Genomic DNA, 15,276 nt, shown 5'->3' with positions numbered 1-15,276 from the left:
ATGATCTTAGTTTTCTGAATGTTGAGCTTTAAACCAACTTTTTAACTCCCTTGTTTCACTTTCATTAAGAGGTTCTTTAGTAGCTGCATGGTATTTCCTTATAAAATTGAACCATACAATATTGTAAAGTAATTAGCCTCCAACTAATAAAAATAAATGGAAAAAAATAAATAAAAATAAAAATAAACAGGGATAAATCTCAAAAAAAAATTGAACCATAATTTTAAACATACTTTTGGCTACTGAAGTTGTTTGTGTATTTTTTAAAATAAAATGTCGATATTTCTAAGACTCAAATTTCCATCACTTAGTCTCTATACCAAAGATCTTATTGAGATTGTTGCTAACAAATTTTCAAAGCTTCCTATTGTATGAGAAGTTAATCACTGCAATCCTGTGCCAATTGAATTTGACAAGCATTCATGAGTACTTACAATGTGCAAGACACTTCTGATTCAGCACTTAAGAAAATGAACTGAATGGTTGGAAAAATCAGTTTTAGACATAACACATACAGATTGCAAAGACTTTTATATTAGAAATAGAATGAGTTTTTGTCCATAAAGAGAAACTTGAGTTAATGGAATCCAAAGAATGAGAGGCCTTGGGGAAAGATATTGTTCAGATCTGATATGCCATTAGGAGATTAGATGCCTCTAAAGCTGCCAAGAGAGAAGTCCAAAAGATACGCATTCATGATAGTAATGGGAAAAGAAATTTTAAAAAGAAGCTTCCACAGGTTCACTCAGCATAAAATCATTGATTAAATAATGACTAGAAGGAAATTACACATTGAAGTGTGATACCATTCACTTGAATATCTTAACCTTCCCTGAAGAAATATATTTGCTAACACTCTAATAGAACCCAGTGCCTAGTGTCTTCCAAGAGAGATAAATTGATTCAGGAAATAGAGATGGTGATTGAGTTGTAATTCTTTGAAGGTATTACTTTGTGTAAGATAGAAAGCATACTTAGATTTTTCAAAAACCATTAAAAATAGTTCTTGATAGAAACAACTCTCGGGAATTTAAAGGAAATGCTAAGCCTGTGGAAACAGTAATACTGGGCAATATATTGACTTACTAAGGTATATGAACATAGGAACAGTAGTAGTGAACCAATTTAAAGGAGTAATGGATTTACTTGTAGTGAAGAAAACACTTAACAAGGTAATTATTATTGTTGTTCTAAATACACATTTTATTTTATGAAACCTAAGTCCATCTTAAAAGATGATGTTGATCATCAACATCATTGATGTTGATCAATCTTGGAATGTAAAAACTAGAAGGAACTTTAGATATCATCAGCAACTTCATCTGAGGGAACAAATTTCTAAGAATATGAAATTAATTATCCAGTCATACATCTAGTAAGTCAGTATATAAAGCTAAGATTCCATTCAGCTGCAAATAAAAGTAAAATCAGGTAAAGTTGGCTTTTACTTTTTTTTACAAGCTACATAGGTAATCCATCCTAGTATAATACATAATTCAATGATGCTATTAGTAGAGGGGGAATCTTTTTTTTTATTTTTTGCTTTTCTATGTTCAGAATCTAGGCCTTCTCGGTCAAGCTGACAGCTCTGCAGCTGAAAAGATGTTTGTTTCCCATCTAAGACTCACAATTACACATGGGTAGGAAGTGGAAAACATAGTTAAAAGGCATAATTTTTTTTTTTTAAATGAGACTTGTTTTTTAGGTATATGCTCCTCAGACATCTGCTTACAATTCCATTAGTGAGGCTTGTGTCACATACCCACACATTTCAGGGAGGTTGAAATTTTTATTATTTTAATTCAATATCCTCCTATCCCTCCCCCAAAATTGGAATTCTACTAATGAATTAGAAGGATGTAAGGATATAATGTGAAGGCAATCTGCATTGTTCACCACAAATATCATATCTAGATACTCATCTTCTGGTGAAAACCTGTATTAATCAGAGTTTGCCAGAGAAACAGAGCTAATCTCTCTCTCTCTTTTTAGTCACCAAGTCACGTCCAGCTCTTGTGACCTCGTGGACTATATAGCCTGCCAGGCTCCTCTGTCCATGGGATTCTCCAGGCAAGAATACTGGAGTGGATTGCCATTTCCTTCTCTAGGGGATCTTCCCGACCCAGGAATTGAACCGAGGTCTCCTTCATTGCAGGCAGATTCTTTTATCTATTTATCTATCTATTTATCTATCTATCAGTCTATCTGTTTATCTATTTATCCATCTATCAGTCTCTCTATCTGTTCACTTTTTTTGAAGAACTGGCTCACACATTGTGGGAGCTGACAAGTCCAAAATCTGCCAGGTTGGAAACCTAAAAAACCTGTTGGAAACCTGTTGTAGTCTTAAGTCTAAAGGCTGTCTGCAACAGACTGAATGAAGCCCACCCACATTATGGAGAGTAATCTGCTTTACTAGGATTTAAGGAATAAATCTTATTACTCATCTGATTTAATGTTTATCACATGTAAAAATGATCTTAGATGAGATTAGTATCTAAAATATACTGATTTAAATTTTAATCTCATCTGAAAAATTTCTCACAGTGGTATCTGATATCTAGTCTGGTATTTGACCAAATATCTGGGTATTGTGGCCTAGCCAGCTTGACACACACAGTTATCTATCTTAAGTCTTTCCTTTCATCAGTTTGATACCCATAGATATCTCCTTTAGTTCAGTTCACTCGCTCTGTCGTGTCCAACTTTGCTACCCCATGGACTGCAGCAGGCCAGGCTTCCCTATCCATTACCAACTCCTGGAGCTTTCTCAAACTCATGATACCCCCTTAAATTATAGTTAATGTCTAAACAAAGACAACAATAGGTAATATGCTTCCTAAAATAAATGTATCCTGTATACAAATGAAAATGCACTAATTTGCTCCCCAGAAAAGGATTAAAATTCTTCTTTGGTAATGTTAGCTCTTCTTGCAATCCTGTTACTTAAATACTGTGATATAAATACAATACATTTTATATGATAACAGAATAAATGAAGAAAGAAAATGTATATGTATTTCATAACTAAATGAGGAAGAAATACCCATGATAATTATATTAATTAATATAACTAGTCATGTGATCATTGTTGATATTTATAACTGCTTTATTCCACTACTCATTACCTTTGCTCTCAACAAGCATCTTAGCTGATCAGTATTTTCCATGATGGAACAACTCCAACCTTCATTCCTGAGGGGGCTGGACCATTACTAGTACTGTCTGAATTGAGTTATAGTTTTTCATTGACCTTTAATCACAGGGCATGATAACTCTGGGACACCAAAAAGGATCTCCTGTATTCCAGACATAACTTTCCTCACCACCATTGTGGCTAGTAGTTCATTGTCTCCTTGGTGATCAGGATCAGTCATCTCACCCAGCACAGCGCCACCCTTCTTTGCAGGTTGATTCAGTATAAAAAGCCCAAAACAGCAAGTCAAAAATTCAATTTCCAGTTCAGCAGAATAATTGACATATCTCCTGGGTGGAATTATTCTCCAATTTGGAACTAAGACTTCTAGGACAGAAAAGCATAAGGTTGTGGGTAAAGAAGTCAATGATTCTGCTAGTGGACCACTAGGGATAGTAGGGGACCCTGGGGGTGTGAGTGATGCCACCTCAATTTCCACCCCTTGTTTTTTGAATCCTTCAGTCCTGGTTATGAGAAAAATAGCACTATATATTGGACACTAATTCAGAGGACATAGAGCCTCTTGGAGAACCTTGCTCCAGCCCTGCTAGGTATCGACACCTAGCAATTTAACTCTAGCTATAAGTGAGCCTTCTAAAGGTCATTCCACCATTCTTTCAAACCAGCTACTTCAAAACAGTGGGGAACATGGTAAGACCATGAATTCTATGAGCATGGGCCCATTTCCACACTTTCTTTCTTTGCTGTGAAGAGTTTCTTAATCAGAGCAATGATCATGAATGTGGAGTACCATAATAATGGAAATGGAGTTCTGTAGGCCCATAGTTTGCAGTTGCTGTTGTTTGTAATTTTATTTGTTTACTTGACTGCGTTGGGTCCTAGTTGAGGCACAGAGGATCTTCATTGCATCATGTGGCATCTTTTCCTCGCAGCTCACAGACTCTCTAGTTGTGATGCCACAGGCTCAGTTGCTCTGCAGCATGTGGGATCTTAGTTTCCCAGCCAGGGATTAAACCTGCATCCCCTGCATTACAAGGCAGATTCTTAACCACCGGACAACCAAGGAAGTCCACATAGACTGTAGTTTTGACAGAAGTGTTACAGGGAAGGTAAGTTCATATCCAGCAAATGTCTACTTCAGAAAGAGCCAAACTACTGCCTCTTTTTCTTTTTCTTTTTTTTTTTGAAGGATACTGCCCAGTGTAATTAACCTGCCACCAGCTAAAGGCTGATCACTCCAGGGAACAATAACATCTTGGGGACTCAGTGTTGATTTTGGTTACCAGCAGAGTGGGCAGAGTTTCAACAAGAGTAGCCCTGGCTCACAGCCAGTATGAAGCTGGGGTTCTCAGTCCCCCAAACACAAAGAAATTAACTCTACCAACAACCTTAGGGAGTTTGTGAGAACATTTTTTTCCAACACAAGTCTCCATATGAGAAAATATCTTGATCAACAACTTGATTGAGCACAGAACAGGCATACTCATCTACAGAAATAGGGAGAAAATAATGCATGCTGTTTATAGCTGTTAAATTTGTGGTAATTTTTTAAACAGAAATAGAGAATAAGCCAATGTGTTCTCTTGGCAAAACTCTATTAGCCTTTGCCCTGCTTCATTCCGTACTCCAAGGCCAAATTTGCTTGTTACTCCAGGTGTTTCTTGACTTCCTACTTTTGCATTCCAGTCGACTATAATGAAAAGGACATCTGTTTTGGGTGTTAGTTCTAAAAGGTCTTGTAGGTCTTCATAGAACCGTTCAACTTCAGCTTCTTCAGTATTACTGGTTGGGGCATAGGCTTGCATTACCGTGATATTGAATGGTTTCCCTTGGAAATGAACAGAGATCATTCTGTCGTTTTTGAGATTGCATCCAAGTACTGCATTTCTGACTCTTTTGTTGACTATGATGGTTACTCCATTTCTTCTCAGGGATTCCTGCCACAGTAGTAGATATAATGGTCATCTGAGTTAAATTCACCCATTCCTGTCCATTTTAGTTCGCTGATTCCTAGAATGTTGACATTCAGTCTTGCCATCTCCTGTTTGACCACTTCCAATTTGCCTTGATTCATGGACCTAACATTCCAGGTTCCTATGCAATATTGCTCTTTACAGCATTGGACCTTGCTTCTATCACCAGTACCATTCACAGCTGGGTATTGGTTTTGCTTTGGCTCCATCCCTTCATTCTTTCTGGAGTTATTTCTCCACTGATCTCCAGTAGCATATTGGGCACCTACCGACCTGGGGAGTTTCTCTTTCAGTGTCCTATCATTTTGCCTTCTCATACTGTTCATGGGGTTCTCAAGGCACGAATACTGAAGTGGTTTGCCATTCCCTTCTCCAGTGGACCACATTCTGTCAGACCTCTCCACCATGACCGGACTGTCTTGGGTGGCTGGCATGGCTTAGTTTCATTGAGTTAGACAAGACTGTGGTCCTGTAATCAAGTTGGCTAGTTTTCTGTGATTATGGTTTGCGTGTGTCTGCCCTCTGATGCCCTCTCACAACACCTACCGTCTTACTTGGGTTTCTCTTACCTTGGACGTGGGGTATCTCTTCACGGCTGCTCCAGCAAAGTGCGGCCGCTGCTCCTTACCTTGGACAAGGGGTATCTTCTCACGGCCGCCCCTCCTGGCCTTGAACCTGGAGTAGCTCCTCTCGGCCCTCCTGCGCCGGTGCAGCAGCTGCTCCTTGGAGGTGGGGTAGTTGCTCTCGTCCGCCGCCCCTGACCTCAGGCGTGGGGAAGCTCCTCTCAGCTGCCGCTCCTGCGCTGTCGCAACCTGGTGCTCTCGGCACTGACCTTGGGCGAGGGGTAGCTCCGCACGCCCGCGCTTCTGCGCGGTCCATCGCAGTCAGTTTTGCCAAGAGAATGCACAGGTCATAGCAAACACCCTCTTCCAACAACAAGAGAAGATTCTACACATGGACATCACCAGATGGCCAACACGAAATCAGATTGATTATATTCTTTGCAGCCAAAGATGGAGAAGCTCTATAGAGTCAGCAAAAACAAGACCTGGAGCTGACTGTGGCTCAGATCATGAACTCCTTATTGCCAAATTCAGACTTATATTGAAAAAAGTAGGGAAAATCACTAGACCATTCAGGTATGACCTAAATCAAATCCCTTATGACTATACAGTGGAAGTGAGAAATAGATTTAAGGGACTAGATTTAATAGACAGAGAGCCTGATGAACTATGGACAGAGGTTCATGACATTGTACAGGAGACAGGGATCAAGACCATCCCCATGGAAAAGAAATGCAAAAAGGCAAAATGGTTGTTTGAGGAGGCCTTACAAATAGCTGCGAAATGAAGAGAAGCAAAAAGCAAAGGAGAAAAGGAAAGATATTCCCGTTTGAATGCAGAGTTCCAAAGAATAGCCAGGAAAGATAAGAAAGCCTTCCTCAGTGATCAATGCAAAGAAATAGAGGATAACAACAGAATGGGAAAGACTAGAGATCTCTTCAAGAAAATTAGAGATACCAAGGGAACATTTCATGCAAGAATGGGCTCAATAAAGAACAGAAATGGTATGGACCTAACAGAAACAGAAGATATTAAGAAGAGGTGGCAAGAATACAATACACAGAAGAACGGTACAAAAAAGATCTTCATGACTCAGATAATCACAATGGTGTGATCACTCACCTAGAGCCAGACATCCTGGAATGTGAAGTCAAGTGGGCCTTAGAAAGATTCACTACAAACAAAGTAGTGGATGTGATGGAATTCCAGTTGAGCTATTTTAAATCCTGAAAGATGATGCTGTCAAAGTGCTGCACTCCATATGCCAGCAAATTTGGAAAACTCAGCAGTGGCCACAGGACTGGAAAAGGTCAGTTTTCATTCCAGTCCCTAAGAAAGGCAATCCCAAAGAGTACTCAAACTACCGCACAATTGCACTCATCTCACACACTAGTAAAGTAATACTCAAAATTCTCCAAGCCAGGCTTCAGCAATACGTGAACCAAGAACTTCCAGATGTTCAAGCTGGTTTTAGAAAAGGCAGAGGAACCAGAGATCAAACTGCCAATATCTGCTAGATCATCAAAAAAGCAAGAGAGTTCCAGAAAAACATCTAGTTTTGCTTTATTGACTGCGCCAAAGTCTTCGGCTGTGTGGATAACAACAAATTGTGGAAAATTCTGAAAGAGATGGGAATACCAGACCACCTGACTTATCTCTTGAGAAATCTATATGCAGGTCAGGAAGCAACAGTTAGAGCTGGACATGGAAAAACAGGCTGGTTCCAAATAGGAAAAGGAGTACGTCAAGGCTATATATGGCCACTCTCTTTATTTAACTTATATGCAGAGTACATCATGAGAAATGCTGAGCTGGAAGAAGCACAAGTTGGAATTAAGAATGCTGGGAGAAATATCAATAACCTCAGATATGCAGATGACACCACCCGTATGGCAGAAAGTGAAGAAGAACTAAAAAGCCTCTTGATGAAAGTGAAAGGGGAGAGTGAAAAAGTTGGCTTAAAGCTCAACATTCAGAAAACTAAGATCATGGCATCTGGTCCTATCAACTCATGTGAAATAGATGGGGAAGACAGTGGAAACAGTGTCAGACTTTATTATTTGGGGCTCCAAAATCACTGCAGATGGTGATTGCAGCCATGAAATTTAAAGATGCTTACTCCTTGGAAGGAAAGTTATGACCAACCTAGATAGCATAGTAAAAAGTAGAGACATTACTTTGCCAACAAAGGTCCGTCTGGTCGAAGCTATGGTTTTTCCAGTGGTCATGTATGGATGCAAGTGTTGGAGTGTGAAGAAAACTGATCGCCAAAAAATTGATGCTTTTGAACTGTGGTGTTGGAGAAGACTCTTGAGAGTCCCTTGGACTGCAAGGAGATCCAACCAGTCCATCCTGAAGGAGATCAGTCCTGGGTGTTCATTGGAAGGACTAATGCTGAAGCTGAAGTTCCAATACTTTGGCCACCTCATGCGAAGAGTTGACTCCTTGGAAAAGACCCTGATGCTTGAAGGGATTGTGGGCAGGAGGAGAAGGGGACGACAGAGGATGAGATGGCTGGATGGCATCACCGACTTGATGGGCATGAGTTTGAGTAAACTCCGGGAGTTTGTGAGGGACAGGGAGGCCTGGCGTACTGCGATTCATGGAGTCACAGAGTTGGACACGACTGAGCGACTGAACTGAACTGAGAGAATAAGCCTAATAGAAAACCTTCCCTAATCACTCTATTTGAAATTGTGGCCCCATGGACTGTAGCCTGCCAGGCTCCTCTGTCCATGGGGATTCTCCAGGCAAGAATACTAGAGTGGGTTGCCATGCCCTCCTCCAGGGTATCTTCCCATCCCAGGGATCGAACGCAGGTCTGCCGCATTGCAGGCTGACTTTTTACCATCTAAGCCACCTGGGACGCCCTTATTTCCTACACCCTCAGCTTAAATTCATTTCATCCACAGCACTTTTCACTATCTACTATACTATACAACTGAATATTTATAAGTTTTAATGTATGTTTCTCTCAACTATGACAAAAAAAATTCATGCAAGGAACAGAGCTTTTATCCTCCTTTGTCACAGATATATTAACAGTGCTTAGAATAACAGCTGACAGGTAATGGACACTCAAGAAGTATTAGTTGAAAGATAAATGAATATTTGCAATACATCCTAATGAACCTGACCTAAAGAGTTAGGCTTCTTGAATAACATATAGCAGAATAAACCTAGGAGATAAACCACATGAAATGTTCCCGGAAATCCTGATTACAGTCTGGTTCTACTACTTGCACACAACTGTGAACAAGTCTAAAATTTGCTTAACTTTAGTTTTGTCATCTCTAAATATGGATAATAAGGCTAGCTCTGTTTGCTTTCATGCTTGTTTTCAAAGTAATGCATATAATACTGTGTGATAAATTTTAAGGAACAGTATTAATTTTAAATGAAGAAATACAGGTAGCTGATATGTATGTAAGCAAATGAATTATAGCAAAACTTTAAATCATATATCACTTATTGACTGTCAATAAGTATATCTTCGTATATATAATATATCACTTATTGTCTGTCATCCCTCTAAATTAAACAAATTTTGAGGGATGCTGCCCAGTATTGGATAAGGTATATATTCTCATATGCTGTTGGGAGCAGTGCAATGATGGTATAAGGCTATGTACAGTGATTTGGAAAATCTCAAAAAAGTGCATTTTGATCTTTTATTTTAGTGTGTCTTATGGGAACCTGTCTTTTGGGTGTAATTAGACAGGTACACAATATACATGTAAGAATGTTTATGAAAGTTTGGTTTGCAGTTGTAAAACAATGTAATTTATCTAAATGTTTAAAGACAAACTGATGAGTCATTTAAGTGCTACTTTTCTCTCTCTTGCTTTTTCTCTATTTCTCACATTGATTAAACCTCCACCACTCTCTAAACGCCATCACTAAAGTGAGGCCGGGATCGTTATAACTTTCCCAACCATCCAACTCCATGGGTTTTCTGAGACCATATCTGAGGATTAATGGCCGGTGTTGCCCTTGTGACATTCTGTTTCTCTATAGACTAAGAGAAGTAAATCCGTGGGAAAGTAGAATAGACCCTCTGAAATGGTATCATAGCCAGAGAATATTGATTTCTGTTTTTTCTTTCTTTAGTGCATATTTTCAAAGTATATATTGAATTATATGTGAGCGTACATTACAATTTTTTTTGCAACTCCAGGAGTTGGTGATGGACAGAGAGGCCTGGCATGCTGCGATTCATGGGGTCACAGATAGTTGGACATGACTGAGCAACTGAACTGAGAGAGACCACATCCTCCCACAAGTTCCTTTTAAAATACTTTTAATTTTCTAATTCTTGCTGACTGTCATTCCTGTCTTGACATTTATCACCAAGAATTTTTTTGGAATGATTATCAATAAATTGTTGATGAAACTTTTGAAATAGCATTGATATTTCCATAAGCCTCACTGGTATAATCTTGTATATTCCTTTGTGTGGAACTTAAGTTTTCTTTCCATTTGACCTTCTCAGAAGAATTTACTTGGTTTCTATCTTTTTTTTTACTTTTCAAAAATGCTCTTATAGTTATAAAATAAGATGTAGGACTTTATTTTGCTGCAGAAAAATGCAAGAAAGGATATAAAGACTGAAAAATTATATCCTAAAACTGACCAAAGTATTTGGCCAGACCTATAACCTCTGCAGCTTCCCAGGTAGCTCAGTGGTGAAATAATCTGCCTGCCAATGCAGGAGATGCAGGAGACTCCAGTTTGATCTTTGGTCATGAAGATCCTCTGCAGAAGGAAATGGCAACCCACTCCAGTATTCTTTCCCAGAGAATCCTGTGGACAGAGGAACCTGGCAGGCTACAGTCCATAGGGTCAGAAAGAGTCAGACATGACAGCACACACAGCATATATAACCTCTACAATTAATTAGTCCCTAAATATTAGTCAAGTTTATTTACCCTGATATTAGGAAGTCTGTCACCAAGATCAGAAAAATGTTATGTATGTAGAGGGAGATTGCGATCAATAGGAACACTTGAATGTAGTTTGGTGGATCCAACCAGTCCATCCTAAAAGGAAATCAGTCCTGAATATTCATTGGAAGGACTGATGCTGAAGCTGAAACTCCAATATTTTGGCCACGTGATATGAAGAACTGACTCATTTGAAAAGAGCCTGGTGCTGGGAAAGATTGAAGGCAGGAGGAGAAGGGGACGACAGAGGATGAGATGGTTGGATGGCATCACTGACTCAATGGACATGAGTTTGAGTAGGTTCCAGGAGTTGGTGATGGACAGGGAGGCCTGGCATGCTGCATTCCATGGAGTCGCAAAGATTCCAACATGACTGAGTGACTGAACTGAACTGACAACCTCTGCAAGACAAAAGCAACCTTTGCATTCTTCTCTTAATCATTATTGAGGAGCTGATTCTGCCTTGTCAATCACTCAGTTATTTCACAGTTATACCACAACTGTTTTGGCATTTGAAAATTGAGAGATTCCTTGATATTTAACTATTATGTCAGTAGAAATGGATTAAGTAAAATCATAATGGTTAATTTGAAACAGTAAATAGTGGATTCTTAGCAATTTCATATACTTGCTTTAGAAAAGCTTTGCTGTTTGTTAGAAGCATTATACTTTTAACTTGTATATATATACACATATATAACAGAGATTAACATATATTCTAAAAGTTTTATTAAAAATAGTCATCTATTTTTCTTAATTGTATCAGCTTCCCGAAGGATCTAGTAGGAAAAATTATGTTTGATTACTAAAATATTACTATATATAAATAGAACCCCTTAAAAACTTTGAATGTTAGTTGTTAGTTCTTTCATTGATATTGCAGCATTCTTGCTTTATTTCACTTGGCACTTTGATTTTTAAAATGTCTATTTCAGAGAATTTATCTTCTATTTTCTTCAAATTCTCTCTTAGCACCCTCCTCCTAACCCGACCCTCTCTTGATTGACTGTCTGTTTCTTACAATGGCAGGTGTTATTGCTCAGTAAAGGTAGTAAATATTCTTTAGGTCATTCAATTATGCACATCCAATAAATCCCTAATTCTACATTTTCTCTCCACTACAACTCCTTTAGGAAAGGTTTTTAATGTTTTTAGCTGGTTCACTGTAAAATTCTATTTATTGGTCACTATGTCTTTAATTTTACTCTATGGCAAAATTTCATGCATACTGATGCCAAAAGAATCTTAATAAAATGAAAATTGTATCGTGGCAAAACAAAATTTAAAAAAATCCTATTGTGACATTGAATTGTTTAAACTCCCCTTAATGTTTTATACAGTCACATTAAGTCATATGTTAGACAGGGTCCCCCAGGATTTGGTTGGACCTTATAATTCATTAAGTTTTGCTACTTCCACACATACACTCTGCTGTAGCCACGCTTCTTTAAATCATGCATTTTTTCAGAATCTGCATGCTCTTATTTCTATGTTATACAAAACTGTTTTATTTCCCCTGAAATATCCTCCCACTTCCAACATTCAACCCTTCTTCTCCATGTTTTTACATCCTTTAAAACCTAGATCTGATGTGGCTTTTCTCAGGTAGCCTACCTAGGGATTTTGGATGCCTCCTTATACTGTCATCAGAGGTCACAAAAATATTTCCTCAACCACTTAATGCCATTATATTTTCCTGTGTGCCTTTTCTCCCTATTTTTGTGAAATGATATATAAATTCACTTGTCCACACACACAGTCACAGACACACACAGACACACACACACACACACCAGATAAGGGTAAAAACATACTTTTACCTTTTTAAAAATATCCTAGCCATTTAACAGAGTAACCATGGCTGGTGGTCAATAAGTTGTTGAATGAATTTTGATATAACCTCAAGATTTTAGGAGACAGAGATAACCAAGACAATGAACATTTAAAATTTAGAATTAAAACTTTCTTGCCCTATTACACTCTAATTCTACATATGTTAAAAATCAATAAATAGTTGAATATGTATTATAAAATTGCAACTACTCTTGTTATATCAATATGATAATATGTCAAAATTTTACTTTTATGAAATACTAGCACAAGTTAGACATTTATGACATGGTCTTTATTTTATTTAAATTCAGCTCTAAATAAACTCCTTCACAAATATGTCAATGCAAATTATCTCAAGTTTTTGTTCAATCACTTAATAGAAATGTGATTAGTATATTCTTTATTCTCTTGAAGTCCTATTTTAAGACTGTGATATTTCATGATGGCATGACATGAGTTCCACAGGAAAATACAGTACTTTAAAAAAAAATTAAGTTTTTAATGGCTGTATACTGTTTCTGTGAAAGACTATAGTGAAAATATTTGGGGCATGGGACCACTTTGCTCTCTCTTAAATCATGCCACATACATGGCTATTTATCAGTTCTATTCAACTTGACATGTTATTTTTCTGCCTTTCAATCCCAAACCTCAGCTCCTTTAATAAGGATGAAACATATGCTCAATGTAAAAAGAATTTTCACAAAAATACTGTTAATTTTCTTCTTCCATCTTGAATTATTTGAGAAATATGCCTGATATTTGAGGGAAGGGATTATTTTAAATCACATTATTAATGGGAATTTGCCTTGTAGATTCATGTAAGACATTTACTCTTCTTCAGTTCAGTTCAGTTCAGTCGCTCAGTCGTGTCCGACTCCTTGCAACCCCATTAATCGCAGCACGCCAGGCCTCCCTGTCCATCAACAACCCCCGGAGTTTACTCAAACTCATGCCCATCGAGTCGGTGATGCCATCCAGTCATCTCATCCTCTGTCGTCCCCTTCTCCTCCTGCCTCCAATCCCTCCCAGCATCAGGGTCTTTTCCAATGAGTCAGCTCTTCGCATGAAGTGGCCAAAGTATTGGAGTTTCAGCTCTTAGAAAATATGAAAAAGATCAGATACCTTTCTAATATAGAGTATATCAGCAGAAACAGAGACACAGACAAAGAAAACAAATGTAGGACACCAAGAAAGGAAGGAGGGGTGGGATGAATTGGGAGATTGGAATTGACATATATACATTGGTATGTATAAAATAGATAACTAAAGAGAACCTATTGTATAGCACATGTTAGTGCTCTTTGGTGACCTAAATACAGTAAGGAAATCCAAAAAAGAGGGGATATATGTATACATATGGCTGATTAATTTTCCTGCAGAGCAGAAAGTGACACAATATTGTAAAGCAACTGTACTCTAATATGAATTTTAAAATGATGAAATTTATTATGCTTAACTAAAATACACAAACTAATTGGATATGTTTTAAAAATTAGTTTTTAAAGAAATTTTTTTAAGACTCCAACAACTTCCCAGATGATGCTAGTGGTAAAGAACTTGTGTGCCAATGCAGGAGTCCTAAGAGATACAGGTTCCCTGTATCTTCCTGAGTTGGGAAGGTCCCCTGGAGGAAGACACGGCAACCCACTCCAGTATTCTTGCTTGGAGAAGCCCATGAACAGAGGAACCTGGGGGACTATAATCCATAGGGTGGCACAGAGTCGGACATGACTGAAGAGACTTAGCACATATGGACGCACAAGACTCCAACACTTCATCTGAATTAGGCAGAGAACCGTGGCAGGCAGCAATCAATAAGCAAAGATAAAATATCCAATTTATTAAGGCCTAGGTATACCTTTTAATACAATGTAATGATGTGTTTTGGCAATTTTTTTACAAGCCAAAAATGCAAGAACATATTTTGTTAGAAGTAGATTGTCACAAATGCTGTACTTTGCTTAGATGAGATCAAAGATGATGCATTAGAAAATTTCAATAATAATAGTAACTTTGACATTAGCATAGACTCAAATGCTATTAATCATTTTCATATCTTTTAATAGAGGCTCAAAGAACTGAAACAAAGGGAATTTGCTCGAAATGTAGCATCTAAATCCAGGAAAGATGAAAGAAAACAGGAAAAGGCACTCCAACGCCTGCACAAGCTGGCAGAGCTAAGAAAGGAAACTGTGTGGTGAGTGTGCAGTAAAATGTTTTCTTAAAACATGATGACAAAAAAAGGAAATGAATAAAGGACACAAATCTACTTATTTCTGTACCCAGAATAAGACAATCACATTTTCATAACTTTCTGTGGCCTGTGAACAGTAAATTGAATTTGAGATTTAGGCAAACACCTGTTTAACGCACATTTCAATAAAAAGTCAAATTGCTGCAATTTTAGTTTCTAAAAGTTAATTTTACATTATTTATCAAGTTGTGTTAATAGAAAGCCATTCTATCTCTTTAGTGAAATGCAAAACATTTGATTTAAGAAGAGATGTAAGCACCATCTCATAGCCCTTGTTATAAGTAGAGTTCTAAGAGGAATTTATTTTTCAATTGAAAATTTGGAGAACTTTTATTTGAAATGATCTTTAAGAATACATATGGAAGGAGAAAGAGAAATAGTGTTAGGGAATACTGACATATCAAAATATTGTTTGAGATGTCAGATTTTAAAAGTCAAAATAAAGTGTAAATATATCTGGAATCCTATAGTGAACTGTTAAAACCAAACATAACTGCTATTCAATTATACCAACCAGGTATTTTTATTCTTTGTAGTAAAAAATGAAAAA

The 15,276-nt window shown here is 37.7% G+C and overlaps 1 protein-coding gene across 2 annotated transcripts in view; it reads left to right on the top strand.

Moving 5' to 3' along the window:
• The window catches only part of ZNF804A (zinc finger protein 804A), a 319,312-nt gene that overhangs the window by 295,719 nt on the left and 8,317 nt on the right, over positions 1 to 15,276 (top strand). For both annotated transcript variants that reach the window (XM_020898615.2, XM_070475903.1), the window contains exon 3: positions 14,539 to 14,669. In XM_020898615.2, coding sequence (XP_020754274.2) covers positions 14,539 to 14,669 — 131 coding nt within the window. The remainder of the gene's footprint in view (positions 1 to 14,538; positions 14,670 to 15,276) is intronic.

Source organism: Odocoileus virginianus, chromosome 13 (genome assembly GCF_023699985.2).
Source record: "Odocoileus virginianus isolate 20LAN1187 ecotype Illinois chromosome 13, Ovbor_1.2, whole genome shotgun sequence".
Classification (NCBI taxonomy): domain Eukaryota; kingdom Metazoa; phylum Chordata; class Mammalia; order Artiodactyla; family Cervidae; genus Odocoileus; species Odocoileus virginianus.
Note: the sequence above shows the minus strand (reverse complement) of the source record. Positions and strands in the feature narration are given on the sequence as shown.